The sequence below is a fragment of the Emys orbicularis genome, chromosome 1 (genome assembly GCF_028017835.1).
Source record: "Emys orbicularis isolate rEmyOrb1 chromosome 1, rEmyOrb1.hap1, whole genome shotgun sequence".
NCBI classification, from domain to species: Eukaryota; Metazoa; Chordata; order Testudines; family Emydidae; genus Emys; species Emys orbicularis.
In genome coordinates, this window is record NC_088683.1 from 305,229,293 (window position 1) to 305,257,236 (window position 27,944).

The 27,944-nt window shown below is 41.7% G+C and overlaps 1 protein-coding gene across 1 annotated transcript in view; it reads right to left on the bottom strand.

Annotated features, from left to right (window-relative positions):
* The window catches only part of VWA8 (von Willebrand factor A domain containing 8), a 263,005-nt gene that overhangs the window by 41,711 nt on the left and 193,350 nt on the right, over positions 1–27,944 (bottom strand). The window contains exons 35-36 of the mRNA XM_065414163.1: positions 27,558–27,639; positions 23,927–24,131 (exon numbers count right to left, since the gene is read on the bottom strand). Coding sequence (XP_065270235.1) covers positions 23,927–24,131; positions 27,558–27,639 — 287 coding nt within the window. The remainder of the gene's footprint in view (positions 1–23,926; positions 24,132–27,557; positions 27,640–27,944) is intronic.

The window sequence follows — 27,944 nt, forward strand, 5'->3', positions numbered from 1 at the left end:
AACAACAGAGATGTGTATTTCAGGTCACCAAACTGTTACAGTGGCCTGGACATGTGGATCAAAAGGAAGGACTGAATCAAAGATGAAAACACGACTATGGACTTGAGCAACTTCGAATATTAAGGTATGACAGACACAAGGAGGAAGGAGAAGGCTATGGGAGAATGTAACAGGGTGCTGGCCAGGAGGTCCTGAGCCAGGCCCCCGTTAGCCCAGCTCCAATTAAGAAGTATTAATGGCTGAGTATGCCATGCCTAATTGCTGGAAGAGAAGCACCTGGGGCCTTATTAGTCAGGGGGCTATATAAAGCTGTCAGGAAGGAAGGAAGGGAGGAAGAGAAAGGAAAGGGAGGAGCCAAGGGCTGTGCATCCCTGCTGGCTGGAGAAGCAAGCTGTCCCCCAGGTGGCTGGTTTGGAGCACACTGTAAATAGATGGTGGTGGGAGCTGACACTGAAAATAAAAAGGCACTGGTGATTGTACTCAGAAGAGGTCTCTGGCTGATTTGTTGCGAGGGCAAGCGAACGCCTCGTTACAGGGAAGATGAAGAGCTCAGTTTTGGTCATGTTAAGGGTCAACTAATGGCTGGACATATCTGGCTTCAAGACTAAGCTTGATACGTTTATGGAGGGGATGGTATAATGAGATTGGTCTTTGACTATTAGCGGTAAATATGCCCAATGGCTTGTGATGGGATGTTAGATGGGGTGGGATCTGAGTTACTACAGAGAATTCTTTCCTGGGTGTCTGGCTGGTGAGTCTTGCCCACATGCTCAGGGTTTAGCTGATTGCCATATTTGGGGTCAGGAAGGAATTTTCATCCAGGGCAGATTGGCAGAGGCCCTGGGTTTTGTTTGCCTTCCTCTGCAACGGGTCACTTGCTAGAAGATTCTTTGCACCTTGAAGTCTTTAAACCATGATTTGAGGACTTCAATGGCTCAGACACAGGTTTGATACAGGAGTGGGTGTGTGAGATTCTGTAGCTTGCGTTGTGCAGGAGGTCAGAGTAGATGATAATAATGGTTCCTTCTGACCTTAAAGTCTATGATTCTATGACATCCATAAGAGGAAGTCAGAAAGACAGGTTGAGAATTTTATTTGTCTGGAAGAAGACATATTACCTGGTTGAGGTGCAGAAGAAGAAGGGTCCAGAGTATATTTGTGAGTCATCAGCATAAAGATAATAGTCAAAGCCATGATTGTGAATGACACCATCCAGAGAGGAAGAAAGGGGAAGTGAGCAATGACAAAGCTTTGAGAGACTTCCACAGTAAGTGGGAGAGAGGAAGAGGATCCCCCTGCCAATGAAACTCTGAAGAAGCAATCTTAGAGGTAAGGAGGAGAACCAGGAGAGAACAGAGTCAGGGAAGTCAAAATTTTGAGAAGAATAGTCTATGACACCAAATGCAACTGATATTTCAAGGAGGAGGAGGAGGAGGTCCTGAAATATGGCAGATAGAGGTCCTCAGAGACTGGTGAGAGTCATTTCAATTGACTGTAGGAGTGGAAGCTAGATTGGAGGGGATCTTGAATGAAATTAAAGGTGTATGTAAGACAAAGGTGGTAGACTGCACGCTCAATGAGTTTGTAGCAGAGAAGGGAGATGGGATCAAAGCTGGATTTTTTATGATGGGAGAGAGAAAATGTGTGGGTCCTTTGGTTAACTGGATTCTCCACCGTGTGAGAGTTCTAAGGAGAGTTAGGTGAAACGCAACAGTGTGTGTGCGGGAGCTAAGAACACCCCTCAACAAAATTCAGCCAAAGGTTGGGAGTCATCTTGAGGTAATGGACTGTTAAAAGTTAGGCAGTCAACTGGGGGCTCAGGAGATGTATTTGGAGTCAGGAAAATTGAAAGATGCAAGAAGGGAAGGATCTAGTTAGGCACGTTAGAAATACATGGATAATTTGCCAGTTCAAGTGCTAACTATCCCTTCTGATTAGATTCCTTTTGAATTCATTGCATGCCTTTATCAAACTAGTTAAATAATTTGATTGTTTTAGTCAGGTTTTAACTATAGTGAAATTTCAATTTTTCTTGAAGTGAAACTTGTGCCATTTCATTATGTGCTTATAACTGTAGGAAAGTGAAAAGCTTTATTCATTACTGTTAAGATTTTGCATAGTATGCTGTTCATATCACAGTTAAGTGAAACAACAGATGAATTCAGTCAAGAAGTCTTTTGAGCTGTAGCTATGAGGTAAGGGTGACAGCAGAATAGCTGGAAAATATTTTGAAATTTTTCTTTTAAGATTTCCTTCTGTGAGGACTGGTTTCCACCACAACCACAAGCTCTGCAGTGACCATGGCATGTCTTTCTTTTGTGTGTGTCTAGGTTTTTTTTTACATGTTAGTGATTCATGCTCTAGAAATGGATTTATTTTTCCATTTTATCTGCCTCTCTTTGGCTAGGTCAGGGGTCAGCAACCTCTGGCACGTGGCTCACCAGGGTAAGCACTCTGGCGGGCCGGGCCAGTTTGTTTACCTGCCGCATCAGCAGGTTCGGCCAATCGTGGCTCCCACTGGCCCCGTTTCGCCGTCCCAGGCCAATGGGGGCTGCGGGAAGTGGTGCGGGTGAGGGATGTGCTGGCCGTGGCTTCCTGCCGCCCCCATTGGCCTGGGACGGTGAACCGCGGCCAGTGGGAGCCGCGATCGGCCGAACCTGCCGACGCGGCAGGTAAACAAACTGGCCCGACCCGCCAGGGTATTTACCCTGGCGTGCCAGAGATTGCTGACCCCAGGGCTAGGTACTTCTTCAGGGTTTCCTATCCAGAAAGAGCAGAATTGTCATCCTCTACTATGCTGCATATATGCCTGATCCTGAGTCCCTATGAAGACACAATTTCCAATGAAGTTAATAGGTTAATCTGGACAAGCTGTCCAGGGCCCTCAAATTCTAAGGGAGTTAAAGGGTTGACACAACTCACAGGATAAGACCCCAACTGACTCGATCACACAGTTCTGGCTTTTTAAACATCTCATTGTATTACAGGACTGATATATATTTGTGTTTCCTCTTACTGATTACAGTAGATACTCCCAATACTAGGAGTGAAACTAACAAAGAAGAAAAACCACATCACTCTTCATATATACAAATGTGAAGTAGACATATAGGCTCAGAGAGCTCAGATATATGACTTACAGAACACCACAATGAAATTAGGTCTTTTGTATTACATTTGTGCCAATCAGCTATTTAATTTATGCTATACTGTAATGTGCAATTTGGAGACCTACGCTGGCCAGGCAATCTATGAAAGGGGTTCTCTGTCATGTGTTAATTGAGTCTCAGCTAGCTAAATATGTTTGGAAGTAGGTCCAGAATTACATTCACAACAGTACTTGTGTAAATGTGTCACTGCTTACATATTATTAAATATGACTGTTTTACTTACTGCCGCGAAATTATAAAATCTAATGAAAGAAATTAATAAACAGTAACTACAGCAATAAATTGGAAATCAGCGGCATCAATTAAATGCAAGGTCCAGTTTTGTGATTTTTATACCCTCATGGTGACAGAAAGAAGCTGAAAAAAGGTTTATTATGACCTACAGAGCTGACCGCATTAAACAGTGCATTATCTCTATGAGCAATTACAGCAATTGAAGATGAAGGATGTGTCTTCAGTAACCCACTGTGAAATGTGTTTTTTTTTTTAAAAACATGTATAAATTACGGAGACACCAGTTGTAGCTCTGTAGCTAAGGTAAGCTGAGTTTTGCACTTTATTCAGGGATTCTACTACTTTACCATTTATGAAAAATAAGAGTGTCTCCCCCAAAATTACAGCACTTACCTTTTGAGTAAGAATGAATTTTACATTTGTTAGAAAGTACATTTGTTAATTCGCTTATGAGTTAAATTAATTTTAAATATAGATCCTTTCAGATCTTTCTTGTTGTTCCTAATTATCTTAACAACCGCTAGACACTCAAACAATCTTAACGCTGCTCTATAGTGACACAATGATGAAAAAAAGGAAAAAAGTCTTTAAAAATAAGTTTTGTTTAATTTGGAACCATAAACACGAAAATGTCTTCTTATAATCATATGGTTATTAAAAGGTGTCACTAGAAGGCAGAGTTAAAGTTGTTTGGGTCTTTAACTGTGTATTTCCATGTCTTAAAAGGAATCCAAACAGGTTAGGTTTAATCTTTACTCTGAATTTATAGTGCTTGTTTTGGATAACATCAACCCTAAATATAAGATACTTTGTTCTAAATTACTGATATGTACTCTCAACCCTAACTTCATTTTATCAGATTTTTATTTAGGCATGCGCACACACACACAGACACAGACACAGACACACACACTAATTGATGGGCAGGAACTGTTTCTTCACTTCCCAATTTTCAGGCAAACAATAAGGATATTTAAAAACTCATGCGTACAGTGATTTATTCATTGGGATGATACCTAATATGTATTCTGTTAAATAAATAAATGGCTGTTTCCTGACAGACTCAGAAGCACTCTATGTAAGCATCATGTTCACTGCTATTTCTGTTGCAGAGAGAAATTGTGATGGAGGGTAGGGACTCTTTACTGAATAACCAACTAGATTTTGTGCTCCATAACATTAAATGGGTCATAAAGCAAAAGGTACAACAGGCAGCCTAAACTCTGAATAGGTCATAATTATCCACATGAGAGCAATAAAACCATCCTATTGGCGGCCTTTTAAAAAGATGGATAAAATGAACTCTTTAGGACACTTTTTAGCTGAATAAATATATTGTTTGGACCCTTCTAATTGTTAGAATATTTATTAATGTGCACAGTTTAAGCACAAAGAGACAATATTGGTAATTATGACCAAGTGAGCATCTATGAAATCAGGTGAATCATTGGTCATTTTAACACAATCAAAATTCCTGTGTACACCTTTCTTTCCCTTCCCCACACACATTTCAACTAGTCCACATATCATTCCTCTGTTTCACAGGTCTGTTTTATTAAATCAAGGACCAAAAAATGAAGAGAGCATCTTTGTTCCCAGAGAAAAATTTCTCCTCCATTGTTCTACCTTTCCACCCAAAACCAGATTCACCATTATCCATGGGAGTTTTGCATTTGAGATCTAACCTTCATCTGTACTTGTGATATAGCCAACACTTCTCTCAGCCTGAGATGTTCCTGTCACTTACCCTTTTCTCTGTCATTTCTACCTAAAACAAAGTGACTTTCCAACAACAGCAGAACATCTAGTTAGATTTTACAGTAGGTGAAAAGAACTTTGTAACTAGTTGGGAAATCTTCGTTCAGAGAGGGGGTAAAAGGTCAGACCACATATGTGAAGGTCACTCCAGGATGAAGATACATCTAACTTTGGATGGAAAGTAGTAGACAAGTGATTCCCTTTCTGTGATCAACAAGTTTTGCAACTAATTAATAAGTGTGGAGGTTTTTTTCGTTGTCCCTTGACGTAGACCTGGGTGCTCTCTTGATGTAGATGGATTTATCTATCATATATAGCAGGGATCTGCAACCTTTGGCATGCGGCCCATCAGGGAAATCTGCTAGAGGGCCAGGCCGGTTTGTTTGCCTGCAGAGTTCGCAGGTTTGGCCGATCGCAGCTCCCACTGGCCACGGTTGGCCGTTCCAGACCAATGGGGGCTGCGGGAAGCGGTGCGGGCCAAGGGATGTGGCCAGTGTGAGCTGCGATCGGCCGAACCTGCGGACGCTGCAGGTAAACAAACCATCCCGGCCCGCCAGCGGATTTCCTGACAGGCCGCGTGCCAAATGTTACTGATTCCTGATATATAGTGTTGTTGTAGCCATGTCAGTCCCAGGATATTAGAGAGACAAGGTTGGTGACGTAGCATCTTTTATTGGACGAACTTCTGCATAAGCTCAAAAGCTCGTCTCTCACCAACAGAAGTTGGTCCAATAGGAGATATGACCTCACCCACCTTGTCTATCACAGGCATTTCTAGTACTCCTGTCACCATACTATCTAGAGATGACACATTTTTGTTCAGCATAGTAAGATGTTTAGAGAGTGTACAGACTTTTACGCAGCAGTTTGTGTTTGTAGTCTTGTTCAGTTAGTTTTATTACAAGTCCAGAAGGAATGAGAGGATTCACGGCCTTTCCTCAGCAACTGGTGCCAGAGTTGCTCCTTTGGAACCCTCTTATGACGGAAAAGCCAGTTCCCTAAGGAGGATGGTGGAGGAAATGCTGGTTCCAATAGAGGTGAATCCTCACAGGCACAGAGAGATATAATCTCACTGCGTTAACTTTAGTGAATGTACCCCTACAAATGTACGCACTCATATCTAGTCTCTGTCCTTTTAAAGGACACTCTGCATACTTTTAAGAAACTATATTATTCTAAATGAATTATTCTTAAGAGGAAAAAACAAGAGAAAACTGAAGGGAAATATTAGTCTGTTCAGCTTTTTACTCCCAAGCTTAGCCTCCAGCAGTATGAAGGAGTCTAAGGCCAGGTCTACACTACCGCGGTAGTTCGACGGCTGGCAATCGAAGTTCCGGGTTCGATTTATCGCGTCTGGTCTGGACGCGGTAAATCGATCCCGGAAGCGCTCGCCGTCGACTGCGGTACTCCAGCTCGGCGAGAGGAGTACCACGGAGTCGACGGGGAGCCTGCCTGCCGCGTGTGGACCGCGTCTGAACCGCGGTAAGTTCGAACTAAGGTATGTCGACTTCAGCTACGTTATTCACGTAGCTGAAGTTGCGTACCTTAGTTCGAATTTGGGGGTTAGTGTAGACCAGGCCTAAGCTATACACTTTTTTTTTTTAAAATAAGTTACCCATTTCAAAGTTTCCCAGAATTACATTTCCCCTCTTCTTTAAAGCAAAGTAAAGTAAAGGAATTAAAGCAGAGGCACATTCCTTACAGGATTTCATTGGTATATATCTCCAGAATGTAAGTGCATGAACCTCTCTTTATTGTATGCGGCGACAAATGATTAAGTAAAATTTTCCTTAAGCCTTTATTCAGCACCCTATGGAACTTCCAAGACATGCCAGGTGCAGCACATTTGCTAAACCATTGGAAATAACATGATTACATGCTTCTCTTAACTTAAAATACAACATCAGTGTGTTAAATAATACCTTGAAAGAACAGTGCCAAGGCTGATGTATATACAGTTGCTGGAATGATTTACACCTAGTATATTAGACATGAAAAGCTGAGGTACCAAAGTTTTGTTTCATTTCACTAGCACTCATTCAAACTGTTAATGGGTAAATATCTACCCTTAATGCTGGCAGTGACAGGGATGGGAAAGACGGGGAAGCGTAGAGCTTGGGCAATTGCATGTTTAATTAGAGTCATTCCACCAACACAGGGCTGAAGTTCAGACTAAAAATGGTGGATCAACTGCAAGGTACTTCTTACTGCTCCTTAAAAAGAAATAAAGCGCATTCTCCTTCCTAACACTTAGTTTCCTAGAATTGTCTTTACCACAAAGTAGGAATCCTGCTAAGGTGCAAAGAGAAGGCTCATTTTACCCTTCTCTCTCTCCTAGCACAGTTGTACACCACAGGAAAAAAATTAGCCCAATGTTTTGCCCTTTTAGTAACATACAGTACAAGTAAATGGGACAATCTGGCTTTGGAGTGGAGTCCGGAGCTGGAGCGCGAAGCAGCTCCGGAGCAGTGGAGCTGCAGGTTTTTGCCTGGAGCTGGAGCGGAGCCGGAGCACAGCTCCAAAGCCCTGCAATTTATAATCATAGTCAAAGGAGAATGTTTCCTTTTCTATCAAATGTAATGTTTCAGTATTGAAAAATTAATAAAATCCAGATTGTACTTGAACATCAGTAATTTATTAAGGGACTTTTTCCCATATGTCATTTTGGGAGGTGAATATTCTTGATATGAAAGAAATAATAAACTATCAAAAACAAGATGACTCAAAGGATGAAGGATTATGTTTCCCCATAGAATGAAGTGTCTCCTTCAGTGTTTGTGTACAAGACTATGGATTTTCCTGGACCTAAACTGTTTAAACTGTAAAAAGGATTTATAAAAATGTTGCCCTAGGCTACATTTAACAGTTCATAACAACATCTTTTCCCAGAACACTCTCTATATCAACACTATAGTGAATACATATTCAAAAATGCACTGAATTTCCTACTCAGGCTAAATTGATATCAAAAGTTGCTATATGCATGTTGCTATTTAAGTACAGAATAGTGTTCTGTGCTGCTCTTTCTCTTTAATGTAAAACAGTTTCTGGTGAAGATATGAAGAAAATGTTTTATAATCAGCATGAGAGTAGAAAACTATTGGGCAGGAGAGGGACTCAGGCAAAAAAACCCCAAAAAACAAAAAACCCCTCACTGTTCTTATTGTTGTAGCTATGGGATTTTATCCTGCTTTCATTAAAGTTAATAGGAAAACTTCTATTGACGTCGATAGTGCTGACTTGAGCCCACAGGAAAGGGTCAACGCTATCCATAGTTATCAATCAAGAAAACACTAATGCATGTGTTATTCTGTGTGCTTTCAATACTGCCCTAAAGCTACTAACCATCATTATAGTACTAGTGTTAGTGATGGGTGAAATACTCAGAATGGTTTTGATTGTTGCTGTTGAAATTTGCCTGGTTTGGATGTTGTGTAATGCCTGTAAAACTGAGGCATTTTTGCAAAATTTCAAAATGATTAGATAATAGTTCATGCAAAATGTTTTTCACTATCTGAAGATTGTGAAAATATCTAAAAGACACTTTTGCTTAAAAAATTTACCCTTACCAGTTTGTAAAAAGCTACTATGAGGATAAGGAGGTAAAATGGAGACAAAGTTCATAGAAGCCACAGATGGAATCAGAAAGTCCCCAAGTACTATCCCAACTCTGGTCTTAATACTACCTTACACTTACAACAAACATTAATTTAGTAAACACATATTATTGCGTGTATACACGGAGATTCTGTTAAGTAACATGCCCCAGGTCATACAAATCAGGAATAGAACCTACATTTCCTGGGTAAAAGCCCAGCCCTATTGCAGTTGCAGTTGTATGACATTGACCATATCATGTATCTTCTCTGAACCTCTGCATTTCAATCTGTAAAACAGGAGAATAATATCTAGCTGCTAAATGTTTGGAAAGTACTATATAAGTGTGACATGGATGGGAATAGAAAAAACGGCTTCCAGGAATGTATTTAAACCACTAGATCATGTGGTTCTCATGCTTTTTCCAAATTCACAAAGGTGAATTTTCACATGAAAGTGGCGTTTCAAGTTGACACCCAGTATTGCTAGTCTATTAAGGCCTACTTTGGTTCACCACCTTTGGTTTATACCGTTTGCCATGTCTAGGACTCCAGCGAGGCCTTCACTACAAACTGGCCTTCAGTACTCACATCATCTCTCCTAATACATCTTTTTTTATGTCAGAGTGTATCAAATATTATCACTGCAGAAACAACACGTCATCTTCTCATACTACAAAAACAGTTTCACTGATACAACTCCATCTACAACTTTCATTGCTCCTTTCTTCAGTTCCTGTCTTTCTTGTTCTCTCCTGAGTCTACACAAATAATCTTACTGGTCAGAAACATTTAATTTCTCCTTCATTACCTATTCTCCTTGTAATAGTAAGAATTAAAGAGTCAAAGATATTGCCAGTCCTAGCACATTGATAGTTGCATCTCTGTAGTGGATTTACCTACAGTGATGACAATTATCTTGTGTTCCTGCAAAAATGGCACAACCCCTTTAATTCTTTAAACTATATCATGAAATTCTAGCAACACGTAAGCACTATGTCTCTAGTAAGAAAGCTGCATAAACTCTGAAAAATGTACCCACACAGATCTGAAAATGCTGAAAGCACGTTTCCTCTATTATATGATGGTTTGGTACAGACACAGTATATTGGTCAGTCATAAATAAAACAGGATTAACTAAAAAAAGTATTTTGATTCCCTCATAATCATCCTAACCCTATCACAAGCTGAACACACTGAAACATTGAAAAGACACGGAATCAGGCATCTTGTTCTACTGCAACATGTTCTGTATTTTATTAACACTTGTGTAAATTCCATTTTTTTAATCTGTCATCACCACAAGTTTCCAAAGCATTTTTTTTGTTTGAAAGCTATGAGGTCATGGCTTTCCTAACATGCTGTTCCACCAAGTAACAAACGACTACAACATATAGATTGTGGCAGAAGTACTTCTCATTTTCTTCTCAAAGAACTCCTAATTAGTTTCTAATTACATTGTTTGGCAGTTTATTTTACTACATGCAAAAGAAACCATGCTAAATTAATGCTGAGTCTTTTAAAATTATTGGGTGAATCTGTTACATAAAAAATGAAAGAGTGACAGTACTGCTTAAAGAGACAGGGCAAAAATTTCAGAAGCATCTAGTGACTTAGGAACTAAGTCCCATTGACTTTAATTTGTTACTTGTGACTTAGGCACTCATATACATTTTATCCACTGTGTGGGACAGCATTATGTGAGCTCATGTAGATCTGCCAATGTACATCAATTCTTGGACACAATATCGCTGCTATTCCAGTCCTGATTATCTTCAGAATGCCGATGATAAGATATATTGTGACTTTTAGCGACATGAACAAACATCTGAGACAAAGATGAGTCCACCATAGTCATTTTCATTTGGGATCTAACCAGGATTTGAATTCAGGCTTTCAGAGTGAAACGTTTAACCAGATTCGAAAACAATGTTTGACCATTTTATATTTCTGATCTCACCAAGCTGAAATGAGGACTGATTTACTTGAAAAATGAGCATCTCATGTACTAACTTGGATATATCTCAGAATACAGTTTCTTTTAAATTAGCCCAGAGAGTCAATAATGGGAACAAAGCTGAAGGGAAGCCAAAGTTTCTGATTTGCAAACAATAGGGAGATTTACTTGCAGAAGAAAACTTGAAAAGAACTGCATATGAAAGCAGAAAGATGATAATTTTCCACAGCCTTGGGGCCCGCAAGCTAGACCAAATGTCAAATTTTCCTTTAGAAAGTACAGATCTGAGATATTACAGCTCAGCTTTGTGGAACAGACTGAACTGCTGGCTTTGTTTTACAGGTGAGCCACCTACGTCTAGTATTACTATAACATATTACGTGATCTAACATTTTGATACCTTGTGTCTTTACAGTGATTACAGAGTAAGTTTAATAATGGCAGAACTATTATTTTTGTTTGATAACAGTGTCATCAATCTAAGGCCACAGCACTCACTGGTGCAGACACTTCGAGCAACAGCACTAAAGGATGATTTGTTTGGGCAACAGATTATTTTTGCGAGCTACGGTCTCCCACATTTCTAGAGGAAAGAAAGAGGCACTTTGTACCGGATCTGCCTGCTCTAGGAGAAAGCTGGGATTATTGTTCCCACTTACCCTTTGTCTGTCTTCTCTAATTAGTTTGTAAAATCTTCAGGGCAGGGACTGTCTTTCGTTACGCGTTTCTACAGTGCCTACAATGAGGCTCTGATTTCAGTTGGCAGCCCTGATGATGATGTCATTGTATTCCCCCGCTCTGTGATCCACTCCAGGAGTGCCAGTCAGGTCTCAGGTTTCCAGACAACACCTGTGTCTAGATTGGGACACTTTGACCGACTCCCTTCTAAAAAGAGGCACTCTCTCAGAGGACAATGACTGTTTTTACAAGAGGCCACACAGCTCTTCCAAGCAAACACATTAATTCATAGGGCAAAAAGCTTTACAGACAAAACATATAAAAAACAACAAACAGATTTAAATCCACACGCTAAACACCCAGAAATCACCCATCTTCTACATGGAGAGTCTGACAGACCAACATCCCTTCCAACCCTTCAGCAAGGGTTGGGACCTCCCCATGGACAGAATGGCATGTTCATTTGCTAGGGTTGCCAGGCATCCATTTTTTGACCAGAACGCCCAGTCAAAAAGGGACTCTGGTGGTTCCGGTCAGCACAGCTGACCGGGCTGCTAAAAGTCCGGCTGACTGCAGCTGCCAGCTCTGCGTAGCTCCCGGAATCAGCCGGCATGTCCCTCTGATTCCTAGGCACAGGGGCGGCCAGGGAGGCTGCGGGGGTGGCGCCTGTGGACGGGGGCAGCACGTGGAGCCACCTGGCCTACCCTCCGCCTAGGAGCTGGAGGGACATGCCAGACGCTTCTGGGAGCCGCCTGAGGCACTTGCCGCCCAAAGCCCGCACCCCAACTCCATATCCCAGCCCTGAGCCCACTCCCGCACCCAAACTCCCTCCCAGAATTTGCACCCCCCTCCCGCACCTCAACCCACAGCCCTGAGCCCCCTCCTGCACTGCAAACCCCTCATCCCCAGCCCGGAGACCCCTCTTGCAGCCCAAATGCGTCATTTCCTGGCCCCATCTCAGAGTCCGCACCCCCAGCCGGAGGCCTCAGCCCCTCCTGCACCCCAACCCCCAGCTGGGTGAAAGTGAGTTAGTGAGCGAGGGTGGGGAAGAGCGAGCGATGGAGGGAGGAGGGATGGAGGGAGCAGGGACGGAGCCTCAGGAAGGGGCAGGGCAGGGGCGGGGCAAGACATTGTATGGGGTTGCAATATCTGTCTCAGTGATGATGATAATGAACTGAGGGAGGAGCTGAGCTGCTTTCACCCAGCAGTGAGTTTTGAAGTCATGAACATGTCGGGGTGTCTAGGTTGTTGGCTTTCTAGTCTCATTCTCCACATACGTCAGTGACCTGTTTCAGAGGACAGCACCTATCAGCTATTCCCGCATCTCCTTTACAGCCAATCACCCAGGCTAGGGAGAGGCCACAGGGCCAGAGTGGTGTCAGTCACCATGTTTGGCAGAGACTTCCCATCACTGAGAATCAGGGAGGATCCTGGATGGGTCAGAGCTGGAATACCTGGAGCTCATGAAACTGAGAATTCCAGACATTGACTGTGCAGCCTTCACTCAGAGAGTCTGACTAATTCTAAAATCCCCAGTCTTCATCTCTTTCAGAGTCCCTTGTTTTAGTCCACAGAGTGAAATTTGCAGGAATTTGGGGTTCTCCCCACCTGGTCTGACTCTCACAAATATGATTATTCCAAATGCATGGATACTTAATAGATGAGAATCGTTAGCGTTTTTAGCTCACTGATACCCTCATGTGGTGAGAATAAGCAATTATTCTCGTAAAAGAAAAATATGGAAAATGTTACCCTTTCAATTAACGAACAAGAAAGTTTGTAGATACATGTAGTAAATGATGTCATTTAAATATCTTCCCTTTTATCAGATACGAAAGATTGCAGCCATGTTCCGCACAAACTTCATGACAAATATGGCATTTAATGTCATAGGCTCATTTTTCAAGGCAATGTTAAAGAATAAAACTCCCCTCTGCCCCGTCAACACTAACTGAAAAATATTTCAGACAAAGGATAAAATTTTCCAAAGCACTTAAGTGACTCCACACCCTAACTGTCCTTTCCAAAAGTATTACAAGCTCTTAGGACCCTAAGTCTCACTGAAAATGGGACTTCAGCTTCCAAACGCCAAAGTCACTTTTGAAAGGATTTGGGAGCTTTTTATAATTTTACCCCAATTCAACAATCTGTGTTCCAAACTGAGTTGATGCATGTGAGCACAAGATTGAACCGATGTCTTTTCTGGGTGTAGAGCATGTGCAAGTTGCAATCATATAACAGTCATTAGGTCTCAATAACACCTAATTCTAGAAGTAAATTTGAGCAACTAAGCTTTTTTTGTGCTAAACTTCCTCGAGCAGTATAGTATTTTACAGCTGCAGGAAATTAATGGAAATAATAAATGAGTTGGATAAAAAGAAATATAGTAAGTTATTCACCCACTTAAAGGGTGAATAACTTACTATAGAGTCGCTTATGCACAATTGAAGAGAGGAAGGAAAAAAGGATGCTCCAGGTCTGCCTGAAAATTATGGAGAATTGAGTAAGCAACTACAACTTATCTGCCCTCAGACTACACGAGAGGAAAGGGGGACATCTCAGGGGATAAAGGAAAAGAAACTGCCATTAAAAAAACAAAAAACAAAAAAACCTTCCAGGATCCTTTTCCTTCAGACATATAAATAATACTCTGAACTTAATGTTGCTTTGGATTTACTCCAAAGTAATTAAGAGTAACTCCCTTGAACTGCATTGTAACTATGTGCAGAAGTGTTGCCCGTCTGAGGATCTCCAAGTGCTTTACAACATTAATAAATATACCATCACAGCACTCTGGTGAAGTAGCTACCAAGCCCATTTTACAGATGAGGATACCGAAGCACGGACTACTTAAATGACTGGCCCCAGGCTCCAGCTGGGGTTCCCAGGGATGCTGCCACGGAGTGGGGATCTTACCAGACCCCTGAATCTTGGCTCTAGCTAGGGCTCCAGGCACTGGCTGGCTTCCTGAGGAGCTGTGAAGCCTGAAACACCAGCAGGTTTCCAATGGAAACCAGTCTGTGTTGCAATGAAAGTTTTGTCAAATCTGTAATACATTTAGTGAAACATTTTACTACAAGGCATTGGCATTTTTCAATGAAACTGTTTCACCTGAAAATTTCCAACGAGCTCTACTGGGAATACAAGACTCAAGACCCGTAAAACTAATCCTTCCTCAATGTGCGACGAGGTTAAGGCTTTGCTTTCTCTGCTGATCAATCATTAGTCTATGAAAATTCTCATTTTAGGTTTTTCCCCCTCACTTTTTTCTCCCATTTCCTCCCTGCAGTTTGAACTATTGCTATTTATAATTACGAGTCTTAGATATTGTTGCTGAATTCTAGAACTTTTGTTCTCCTGACTCTGAAGACTAGGCCTCTTTAAGGCTATGTCTACAGTACGAGCTAAGGGTTTGATTTCCCCTGCTCGTGTACATATAACCACGCTAGCTCTCATCGAACTAGCATGAGTATAAATAGCAACATAGCCGCGGTAGTACTGGGAGAGGCAGCGGAGGCATGGCTGAGCTGTGCTGAGTAAAAGCTACAATAATTAATTTTTTTTCTGGGAGGTTGCAGTAAATTTATATCTTTGGACGTGTTACTGGTAACACAGATTAATTCAACCATACTTGGGGTGCATATTTCAGTGGTCTGCATGCACTGTGCCGCATATTTTAGTGCAAAATGTGAAGATTACAGAATGAAAAGGAGAGTCTCTATTAGCGCTCACATTTTCTAATATGTTTTAAATGTTATACGGCGAAACTAATTTATGGCTTATTATTCACTTGCAGCTAAATCTTGCACTATGTATGCAAAAGGTCCTAAAGGCAGGGAAAAAAGTGCTTTAGTTTTGGTGGGCTGAGGGGAAGACAGGAAGGATGGAGGGAGCCTTCAAGTGTTCCGTGCACCCTAATGGGTAGAGGGACTTGGGAAAGGAGCTAGTGGATCACAACTGCACGGCTCTCAGAATCAAACAACCCTGGGAGAGGAGAACAGGAGGTTAAGGGGCTACTGCAGTCATGAGGCTCTTCTTTTTGGTGACTGGCGGGTACTCTATAAAACCCTACAGTGCGCAGCCCATTGGCAGAGTTTTGACCTTTAATAAACTAGGAGTTAACTCTTGCAAGGGAAAACAGATGTATATTTATTTTTCATGTAACTATCTCTATCTTCTACAAATTTTAATGTTCCTTTAAAAATATCAGTCTCAACTAATGTGGGCCTACAAACAGTATTATACACTAATCACAACTGTCTGGCTATTTCGTGGCATTGCTACATGGCAGAGCTAAGATTGTTTGGATGCCTTACCTGTACATTTCCATACCTTAACATGTTTGGATTTCTTGTAAGTTTATCCCTACCTCTGAATTTCCTGGGTTTATAATGCTTATTTTTGGGATAATAAATTACGGATGTTACTCAACTTTAACTCCAGTTTAACGGTTTTTATCTGAGAGTATATATATTTTAAATGTTTCTAAGTACACAACTTACATCCCTATTTGTTCACTCACAATTTCCTCAAATCTAATAAACGTCAATAAATTGTTTGCAGAAGAAAGCTTGAATCTTGGGGGCCATAATCTCACTATGCAATGCTGCCAAACCCACTCAAACGCTGTCTAATCAAGAGAAGCTCTCTCATTATTGGATGATTTCTCAGTTAGGGTACATCTACACTGCAATAAAAAATCTATGGCACAGCCGCAGCTAATCCAGGGGTCAGCTGGCTCGGGCTGAGGGGCTAAAAATTGCAATGTAGATGTTTGGGCTTGGGATTTGGGCTTGGGCTGGAACCCGGGCTCTGAAATCCTGCGAGTTTGAGCCCGAGTCAATTAACCTGGGCTCTGAGATTCTGAGACACAGGATTTTTTTAATCACAGTATATGTGCACCTCTAGGCACATAAAAGCAAAGGACATTAAATTGTTTAGTTATTGGTGGAGGGGATTGTTAATTATTGTGAACAGAAACATATTGTCCTTTTTAATGTTTGAGCTGGGCAATATGATAAAATTAGTTGATGTTTTATGTGGCTATGTTTAAAAGACATCACGTTCTCTGACTCGTTCTTTTGAGTGCTGCGAGGAGAGCTGTGAAGTAAGCCATTTTGCTTTGCTGCATTTTAATTTGAGAAAAAATCAATTTACTCAGTTACCTTGAATTTTGCTCAATCTGTCTATATTGTACTCTTCACAATAGCAAGCATGTGCTTTATGCTCTAGCTCTGAGTTAATTGGTTTTGATACCCCAGATCTGGCCATATTACAACATAAAGATTTAGTATCCAAAGTCTTAGGCAATCTTTTGCAGGCATTTTCAGTTTCTTCGGTGTGAGGATGTCAGGACTCCTAGATTCTATTTCAAATTTTCCTACTGATTTGATGTGAACTTGAGCAAGTTACCTGACTTCTCTTTGTCTTGGTCTCCCCATATGCAAAGTGGTGATAATACTTACCTCACATAGATCTCGTGAAGAGTAGATATGTCTGTAAAGTTCTCTGAGATGTGAAGAGTATTATATAAGGATAAAGCATTAACTTTCCCAGTTACCTGGGTAAGGGCACAGCCAGATTCATGTTTTGTGGGAACACTGGTTGAGTGTCGGACATTCGCCTGGTTTGGCCTCTCTGCCATGGGCGGTAAGAGGGACCCAAGGGAGGTTTGTGGCTGCTCTGCGCTTTGTGCCCTCCAATAGAAACTGCTTTTCAGAAGACTATGATCTTGTGTGCATGAGATGCATGTGCACCTACGATGGGATGCACACTGACCACATACTTCAAGAAAAACAACGCTACTCTCCAACTACCACTGTTTTTAAAGGCAAAAGCTCTGGTTTGGGATAGAGCAGCTCACTCCTGCAACCACTCGTGGTGCCCAGAGCACAGAAACTGCCTTGAATCTAATGGACAAGTTTTTATGGTGGTATTGTATAGATTGAGACTGTGAGAATTTAGCCACATTTCACAATGGATCACTTAGCAGCACAGCTACAAAGATGAAAATACCATGGAGATATGAGAGTGCATTGGCCGGACGTCTCTGGTAAGCCACCAGTGGCAGCGTGGTTTTGGATTTTGGTGGTCTGCAATGTGTGGGAAATTTTGTACACATCTTTTGCAATTTTTTAACCCAAGCACTTTAGTTGCACTTGTATTCACCAGGGACTGGTGTTTCAGATGTTTTATTTGGGCTTCTGAAAGTGTTAACATTTTGACTATAATTTTCTACACATGGAATTCTGACCCTGAGTCTAAGTAAAGCAAGTTTCATGTTCCAGTTTTGGCAGCAATTTACAACAGTAAAATTTGAAGAGTACTGACCACAGGGAATGTTGCTAGATGGCAACTTATCAAAAATGAGTAATTTATTTTAATTCTGTATTTGGAGATGGAAAGCTAGCTCTGAATGTTTCAGGTATATAAAGTATCTGATGTATAATTACAGATTATTAAACTCTGCGCAACTTCTAAAATGTATCTCAAAGCTTGTTTTTATATAAATATTGTGATGTGAGTGGAGGAACCCTCAATTCTGAAGTCATTGAAAACTAGATGGGACATAGGATTCAATAATGTGCTGTAGGAGACAAACAGGCACTGGCAGAATTGAATAGGTCTTTTCTATCTCTAATGTCTAGGTTTGCCCTCTAATAGCAACCAACTAAACTTACTGAGGGTTCTATGTACATTGCCCTAAAATATTTAGGGTAAGTTTTTTTTCTTTTAAAAATGGGTGCCTAAAGGAAAGCTTTTAAGCCCATACTTAGGCACCTTAAAGTGGCCAGATTTTCAAAAGTGCTGGACTCGCAGAACATCTAGTAACTCCATTGACATAAATGGGTGTCCAGCACTTTTGAAAATCTGGCCACTTTACTGGGTGCCTAAATCTGATCGTAGAAGCCTAACTTCAGACACCCATATGTAAACATTTTGGCATATTATATAAAATCCCTGACACACACAGAGTCCAAACATTTTATGAAATAGGGACAATTTACAATTACTTTTAACAAGTAATTGTACTTTTAGAAACTATTTTTTGTAGCCTCACAGTTTCAGCAGCTTGAACACTGTTGAGTGTATATACAATACAAAACAAATATTGACAGACTTGAAGGCTAACAAAAGATTATACCACTGGATCCCAATTGATGAGGCCAAATGGAACAGTTGTGTTTTTGCCTAAAACCTATCCATATTTGTTTAGCCTCGTGGACTGCTGTATCTAAAGAAAGTTCAGAGAAAGTCCTTGTTGACATTTTATTTAAATACTGTTTGCTTTCCATTTGTTTGCCCGTTTATGTGCATACTGCCTATTTCTGAGGTTTAACGCCTGCTTGTGGAAACCAAAGCACAAGTCCAGAAGCTAAAACTAAAACTTGTTTGGACGCCTGTCCCCAGCTATCAGAACATACTTCTGTGACGTTATTGACATAAACTGGGACCATATAGATCATTGTTGCAACCAAGGTCCTGTAGTGGCACCCAAATCTTGTATAAAGGGGGTCAAATGGGGTGTCTAAGACAAGGTTATGGTTTACTGGTTATGATTATGCTGTCTATATGTGTGTATCAGTTTTGTAGTTGAAGTTATGAATATTGGCTCTATACTGTCTGTATGGCAAACTTATGCTATGCTCCTGGGTGACATCCCAGACAAGCTGGGATTAGCTCTGCCTAGCCTGCTTGATGGCCCATTAAGGACCATCAGCTATACAATGGACCCATTGAGAGAAGGCCAATATGCCTTCAGACTCAGCAAAGTACGCAGGGCCTGGCCCATGTGACTCCAGGCTCCATTTTGCTGTAATTTTCCACAGTGAGAACAAAGAGGTGTTCTTACACCTGGAAAAGACTATATAAGGCTGATGCCTCATCTCCATTGGGTCTTCAATCCTGCTTCATACCTCTGGAGGAACTTTGCTACAAGCTGAAGCTTTGAACAAAGGACTGAGGACCCATCCCAGCGGGGGATGTATTCCAGAGACTTGATTTGAACCTGCAGTTTATTCTATCGCTGCTGCAAGCCTGAACCAAGAACTTTGCCATTACTGTATGTAATTGATTCCATTTAACCAATTCTAACTCTCATCTCTATCTTTTTCCTTTTATGAATAAACCTTTAGATTTTAGGTTCTAAAGGATTGGCAACAGCGTGATTTGTGGGTAAGATCTGATTTGTATATTGACCTGGGTCTGGGGCTTGGTCCTTTGGGATCAGGAGAACCTTTTTCTTTTACTGGGGTATTGGTTTTCATAACCATTTGTCCCCATAACGAGTGGCACTGGTGGTAATACTGGGAAACTGGAGCGTCTAAGGAGATTGCTTGTGAGACTTGCGGTTAGCCAGTGGGGTGAGACCGAAGTCCTCCTAGTCTGGCTGGTTTGGTTTGCCTTAGAGGTGGAAAAAACCCCAGCCTTGGGCTGTAACTGCCCTGTTTGAGCAATTTGTCCTGAGTTGGCACTCTCAGTTGGGTTCCGCCAGAACCGCATCGTCACAACTTCCTATCAAAGACTTCAAACCATTTTGCTTCAAAGGACAGAAGCCTTGCAGACATGTTGTGTTGTTCGGTGGAGGGGTCAGAAATATCTCATTAAATACCTGGGAAAAGTCCAACAACTTGAACAATTGCAAGACACTTTTGATTCTTCACATGTGTGTATTAAGCAATATTTAGATGCAGCTTTTTTAGCAGAGCAGCTTGTCAGTATCTCCTGAGGCCAAGGTTAAATTCACATTTCTTGTTTCTTGCTTACTTTCAGACAGGGTAATAATTTTTACTTTTGATAGGGGATAACTTGAGAACATATTTATGCATTGAATATCATCCCTTAGCTTATGAAAATAAATGCCATGTATAAAACAAAGCTATTACGTCTATGTCCATTAAAAGGCTAACCTCATATGGAAAAAGTGCCTTCTCACTTCCCCACATCAGGTAAATTTATATTTCACAATGTGCACATATTGTGTGCCAACATTTTTTTTAAAAGATAAGTTAAATGCTAAATGCTAAATTATTTACTTGCGGCTCTATAAAATGCTGTATGCTGAAAATAATGCATTTTGCAGAAAGTTTGATTTGTAATATCTCAAAATCCTGACCTTTAAAAAAAAGTAGGATAAAGTTGAAAAATGTGCAGAAATGAATATGGTCTGAGTTTGCAGACCAAAATGTGGGGTTTCTTCTCAGCCTTTCAGTTCAAATCAATGTTATATAATTTTAAAATCTGACAGTGCCCTGATAGGAGACGTATCTCCTGCCTGGTCAAAAAGAAGAAGTAGATGTGCTAAGAGGACTTTTCTATCTCTAACTTTTAGAATCTTATAGCCAACAAAAAAGTGGCAACGTGTCTGGTAGTTAGGAAGATTTGGTGTCAAGAGAACTAAATTCTATGACTAACTTGCCACTGAGTTACTCTGTGAGTTTGGGAAAATCCTGTAGCCTTTCTGTAATAAATATTACTCAATGTTGTAATGTGCTTTGACATTTTCAGATGAAGTATACTTCGCAAGCACAAAGTAGATATTTTTAAAATATTCAGCTGAAATTATAGTAATTCGATGAGACTGAATCAAAAGAGCACTACAGAACAAACTAATTAAAGCCAGTAATCCTGACACTGTTCTTCCAAGATAAGAACAGTGATATTTTGCTATTAATCACATCAACCAAAAACAACGAGGAGTCTGGTGGCACCTTAAAGACTAACAGATTTTTTTTTTGATGTTTTTGTGGATACAGACTAACACTGCTACCCCTCTGATACTTGATACACATCAACCAAAATGCTCTGATTAAAACCGACTACATTTGGCCATTAGATGGCGCTAGCACTACTTTACTGACAATGAAAATGTCTGGCATTGGTAAAGCAATAAAATATAGGGTTACCATACATCCGGATTTTCCCCGCACACGTCCGGCTTTTTGGTCCTCAAATCCCCGTCCGGGGGGAATTGCAAAAAGCCGGACATGTCCGGGAAAATAGGGAGGGGTCTTGGGGCTGGGGCCGGAGCCGCTGGGGCCGGAGCCGGAGCTGCTGGGGCCGGCACCGCTCGACCAGGGCCGGTGCCGGGCCGGGGCCGGGCCCTCGCCGCTCGGGACCGGGGCTGGGGTGCTCGGCCGCCGGCCGGAGCTGCTCGGCCGGGGCCAGTGCCCTGGGGCCCAAGCCGAGCTGGAGTCGCTAGGGCCGGGGGTGCTCGGCCGGGGCTGGCGTGCTCGGCCGGAACTAGGGCCGGCACTCCAGGGCCCGAGCCGAGCCGGGCCAGAGATGCCGGGGCCAGAGCCTCTTGGCCAGGGCCGGCTGGCCGCCGGAGGGAGCCGCTCGGCCGGGGGGGCCGGACTGGGCCGTGCCTCCTCGCGCCCTCCGCCACCGCCCCAGCCCCAGCTCCAGCCCCAGCTTACCTGCTGCCTCCCTGTTTCAGGCTTCCCGCGAACATTTGATTCGCAGGAAGCAGGGGAGGGGGAGAAGCAGGGGGGCGGAGCGTTCGGGGGAGGGGGCGGAGTTGGGGCGGGGACTTTGGGGAGGGGGCGGGGCAGGGCTGGGGGTGGAGTTGGGGTGGGGCCGGGGCCCCGTGGAGTGTCCTCCTTTTTTTTTTATTAAAATATGGTAACCCTAAATAAATAATAACACAAATGTGGTACTGGAAGAGTGTTTTCTTTTCTCATGACTTTTATGAAAGGCATTTGCTGAGCTCCAGTAACAAGAACAGGTCAGTGGTTGCACAAATTTCTATAAATGCAGAACACCTTGTGCAGGGGTTCTGAAACTGGGGGTCGGGACCCCTCAGTGGGTCACGAGGTTATTACACGGGGGGTCGCGAGCTGTCAGCCTCCACTCCAAACCCCGCTTTGCCTCCAGCATTTATAATGGTGTTAAATATGTAAACAAGTGTTTTTAATTTATAAGGGGGGGGGGGTCGCACACAGAGGCTTGCTACGTGAAAGGGGTCACCAGTACAAAAGTTTGAGAACCACTGATCTTGTGGAATGGGAGTTGGGGGTAGGAAGAGAGAGTGAAAGGAGAATTATACTTTCTGCCTACTACATCCAATTTATACTTTTGGGCTACTGGATCTCTTGAAAATAATGTGGAAAGATTTTATTTAGAAAATATTAAATCTACTGTCATATTTGAAAGTGCTGGAAAAGGGGTTATACAGATTGATAAAAACTGAAATAGTTATAATTACATATAAAGATTACAAAGAGACAAAAAGGGAGTAACATATTTATGGCCACATGGGGCTATATAGAGGTATATATACCGCCCAGCATGGCCACTTGGAAATTTATGACAAAAGCTGGGATAGAACTCAAATCCTCCTGAACCTCATGTCCTACTGATTCAAGTATAGGAAAACTTCTTTTAACTGTTAAGAGTATACAGATTATGAGACATTTGAATAGTGCTGATTCTGTCCATTATATTGCTGTAGTGCACATACACACTAGCTGATACATGTATATATATTTTATGTGTGCGCATGCATGCCTATACACACACAGTACTCACAGATATTTATATATTTTTTTATTTACATATTGTATATTGTCATTATCTACAAATCTATTCAGCAATGGAATTTTTCAGACACTTACAATTTGGCCCAATCTGCCTAGATTCTCATGGGGACAGCAAAAGATAGCACTCTCGAAACTGGACCATTCTCCTGCAAAGTTTCAAATCCCTTTTCCAAAGTATGGAGGGGGTACAGCTCTTAAAACAATTTCTAATAATTTCTTTGAATATTGGAAAAATACCTATTTTGGAAATGACTGAAATATTTTCACTGAAACTTTAAAAAAAAAAATCTATCATGAGGCAGAAAGCAAGCTTGGAAAATTTCAGCCCAAATGGTTTTAAGTCTAGTAAAAATGCAAACTGAAAACAGGAGGATTTCCTGGAAATGTTAGGCAGCTGTAACAACAGGCATCACTACCAGAACATAAGAACAGCCATATTGAGTCAGATCAATCATCCATCTAGCCCAGCATCCTGTCTTCTGACAGTGGCCAGAGCCAGATGCTTCAGAGGGAACGAACGGAAAAGGGCAACTTCAAATGCACTATCCCCTGTTGTCCAATCCCAGCTTTTGACAGTTGGAGGTTTAGGGATACCTGGAGCATGGGGTTTTGTCCCTGTCCATCTCAGCTAAAAGTCATTGATGGACCTATCCTACATGAACTTATCTAATTCTTTTTTGAATCCAGTTATCCTTTTGGCCTTCAGAACATCTCCTGGCAACATGTTCCACAGGTTGACTGTGCATTGTATGAAGGAGTACCTCCTTTTGTTTGTTTTAATCTGCTGCCTACTACCAGCTCCACCTATAATAAGCTCTTAAAGGACCACATGACTTTTCAACAAAAAGATCTATTTGATTTTTGTTGCTGGTCTAGGCCTAATTCTACTTCATGATACTTTTCATCATAATTTATTTTTTAAACAACCTAGAAACTTCAACTCACTGGCAACATTTTGTTAATGTTTTTAACTTGAGATTTTTAAAGTCCTACCTGCACAGGTCTACCATCCTCTTGTCCAATCATGTTTCTCCAGTCCTGCAGAGAACGCTGTAGGCTGTCAAGTCCTGTCTCCCAAAGCCTGACACTGCCTCCCATATCCACTGTAACCAAACCTACTTTGCCCAGTGGCGCCAACAGAACATCTGTGTCCGAGATCTTTGACAGCCATGATGTATATGGAGAGAGAGACACTGATCTGAAAAATAAAGCCACATATGGTTTATCTAACAGTCACAATTGACACTAGAGAAAATATTTCTGTAGCAATGGTGCCAATTTTAAAAAAAGACCCTGGAAATTGGAGCAAGGTGAAAGAAAGGTGTACACTAGGGAATATGATCCATCAACAATCCAAGTGAGATCAAGACTGGACCTGGCAGCCCTATTATATTACCCAGAGCACACCACATACTGGAACTAGATAGGGTGGAAAGATGTTTGCATAATACTGATAGCTGAATAAAAGATAGCTAAGATAAATGTAGCACAGAATATGCTGTATAAATAACCTCTATCTCCAATCTATTTTAAGGAGATCAGTTCTCTCGTTTTAGAGCAGGAGTGGGCAAACTTTTTGGCCCGAGGGTATCGAAATTGTATGGCGGGCCATGAATGCTCAAGAAATTGGGGGTTGGGCTGTGGGAGGGGGTGAGGACTCTAGCTTGGAGTGTGGGCTCTGGGGTAGGGCCAAAAATGAGGAGTTCAGGGCGTGGGAGGGGGCTCCAGGCTGGAGCAGGGGGTTAGGGTGCACGGAGGGGGGTGAGGGCTCTGGCTGGGGATGTGGGCTCGGGGGTGGGGCTGGGGATGAGGGGTTGGGGGTGCAGGAGGGTGCTCCAGGCTGGGACCAAGGGGTTTGGAGGGCGGGAGGGGGATCAGGGCTGGGGTAGGGGGTTGGGGCACAGGAGGGGATCAAGGGTGCAGGCTCCAGGCAGTGCTTACCTTAAGCGGCTCCCGGAAGCAGCAGCATGTCCCCCCTCCAGCTCCTACACGTAGGGGCAGCCAGGCGGCTCTGCGTGCCGTCCCGTCCGCAGGTGCCACCCCTGCAGCTCCCATTGGCCATGGTTCCAGGCCAATGGGAGCCACGGGGGCGGCACTTGGGGCAGAAGCAGCGTGCAGAGCCCCCTGGCTGTCCCAATGCATAGGAGCCGGAGGGGGGACATGCTGCTGCTTCCAGGAGCTGCACAGAGCCATGGCACATACAGAGCGGGGCAAGCCCGGACCCTGCTTCCCAGCGGGAGCTCGAAGGCCAGATTAAAACGTCTGAAGGGCTGAATGTGGCCCCCGGGGAAGTAATTTGCCCACCCCTGTTTTAGAGAGAACAAGGGGGGATAACCAGGTCAAACAGGAAGCAAGCAACACAGAAAAACTGGAAAATGGGGAAGTTGAGCAGAAATCCAAAAGAGCATTTGTATCCTGACTGTTATAACCTCTATGAATGATCTTCATTCAGGTGCCAGCAGCAAATTTATTAGTGATCCTAAACTTATCATGCTGGGAATTACAGGAAGGCTCAGAGAAGAGAAATAAAAAGATATGATAAAATTATGATTATAAAAATATTTAAATATTTGGCAAGGGAAAACACAAACGTACAAAATAAACGGGAAAGAACACAAACTAGCAACTTTGGAAAATAACTTGAAATAACACAGAAAATTTCTCTAAGACCTGATTTACACACTAAGTGTCACCAATGTAACTAAAGGTGTGAAGTTAAACTGATGTAAGCCTTGTCTACATGGCAAGTTACTTCGCGGGAAGCCAGGGTGTGATCTACAGCATACCAGCTTGCCGCAGAGTAACTTACCGTGTAGACACAGCTATAGTTCACTGAAAGTCTTAAAGTACAGCTTGGCTTACTACTACTTGAAATCGTAGTATGCCAAGCTAAACTCCAGGACTTTCAGTGCACTGTACCTGTGATGCAATAAAGTTTGTTATTTTAACTATATTAAATATATGGTGTAGCAACTAACATACCTAGCTTTCTGTAGTTAGGAATGTTTTAGTATATGTATACGTTTGTGTTATAGGGTATTAGAAATGAACCCTTAAAAAGGAAATGGAATTTTATAATCTATTTGGACCTTTGTACATATTTTTGAAAACTTTAACAGGCAGAATTAATGTTGACATAACATGTGGTATAGGTAATATTCTGCCGAAATTACCTTTTGGGGGACATTTTGGGAGTTTGAAAATAGGACTTATAATGGAAAACTAGCTTCAATCTCACTTATGAAGCAACTATCACTGCTCCATAATAAGAAGCACCTCTGGAATCAAAAAGGTTCTGAATATAAGCTACCCACCCAGATTTGGAGGAAAGACCCAAAGAGGACTTTCATCTGTATTACTATGAATTCATACCTTTTAACCTATGTGCTGAGGCCCTGCAAACACTGCATTTCCATGCCAAATGCTTGCCCTACAAATTGATTGGACAAAAGATCGAGCTGCAGAATTGCTCTTTGGCTGAATATATTCAGAACATTTAGGTTATGCAAACCATGAGAAACATGGATGAACAATCACTTCTAGATAAAACTACACTGTACTATAAATAGAAATGTAGATTGCTCATTTACATAGTAGATTCCATTAAAAAAACGACACTAAAGAATGTTAGTGATGCAAAATGAAGCATTCAAAATTCAGGAAATAACAATTTCATATGTACCCTCAAAGTTCAAGTGGAAGGAAGCAGAACACATCTAAAATCTGGCCTCATTCCATACATGCCCTTAAAGATCATATGGAATGAGACAGGTTTTTTAAAAATCAATATAATACAATATTTCATACCTTTTGGTTACACACACATGCAGTAACAATGAAAAGTTGGGAGACTGTTATTTAAGGAAACCTTTATCATTGTGAAAAATGTCAATTCATAAGCAAAGTATGCTTTTAAAATTATACTTTGCACTTGCTGAAGTAGGCTGTCAGATACTGTAGTGTGGAGGCCATACAATCTATCTAAGGTACTCATATGGCCTCACAATTTTTAAGATATTTATCATCCAACACCCCTGTGAGGCAAGAAACTGCATTTTACATGCTGGGAACTGAGGCAGAGACAGACTTAAGTGATTTGCCCAAGATCACAGAGGCAGTCTGGTGGAGCAGGAACTTGGAGCCCAGGTCCTTCTACCACTGGACTGTCTTTCCTCTCTATATAAGACCCTAGAGAGAGAAATATGAAGAACAGAAAGGAGAGATGAAAAGGGAGAAGGAAGGAAGCAGGGAAGATGAGGAGAGAAAGGGTGAGACAGGGAAGAGAGAAAACGGGGAGGGGAGAAAAAGGAGAAGTGGAAGGTACCTCGAATATTAATTGCTAACACCAATTTTTTCCTGTGTACCAGCTAATGGATAAATACAACTTTTCAATAGAGGAGTACACCATACCCACTGCTGAAGAGTTCTGCATATTGGAGTAAAAATTACTTTCACAACATTAAGTAATCCAACAGGTAATAAGGAAACAGTGCACCGAAAACCCACCCATGTGTCACATAAAAAAAGTAAGAAAAGCCAATATCTATTCTAACTAAGAGAGCTTAATGAATTGTATTTGTTACTCCTACAAGATGAGGCTGTTTTACTGATGGAAATCAGATACCTGGGAATAGGAATGTATTTAAGTTTCTTTGAGTTAAGGTCGGTTACTTCCAGATACCCAGCTGTTTGCGGAGGAGTGATATCTGCAAATAAATAAATTTGTTAAAGAAAATTACTTTAGCTGTATTATTAATAAAATATTACACTTGTCAGATTAAATTTAAACATACATTATATAGGACATATCAGAAAATGATAAACTTTCAAATTAAATGTAGGTCTATACATTGCAATTATTGAATTTTATTACTGAACTAATAGTCAGCAATTAGGATGCTAGAATAATAAAAGAGCAATGTTGTATAGTGCAGTGGATGTCAAAACAAATAAAGTCCTGGTCACAAAAATGCCCATCAGGCATTATTGCAACCTCTACCTCATTTCGTTT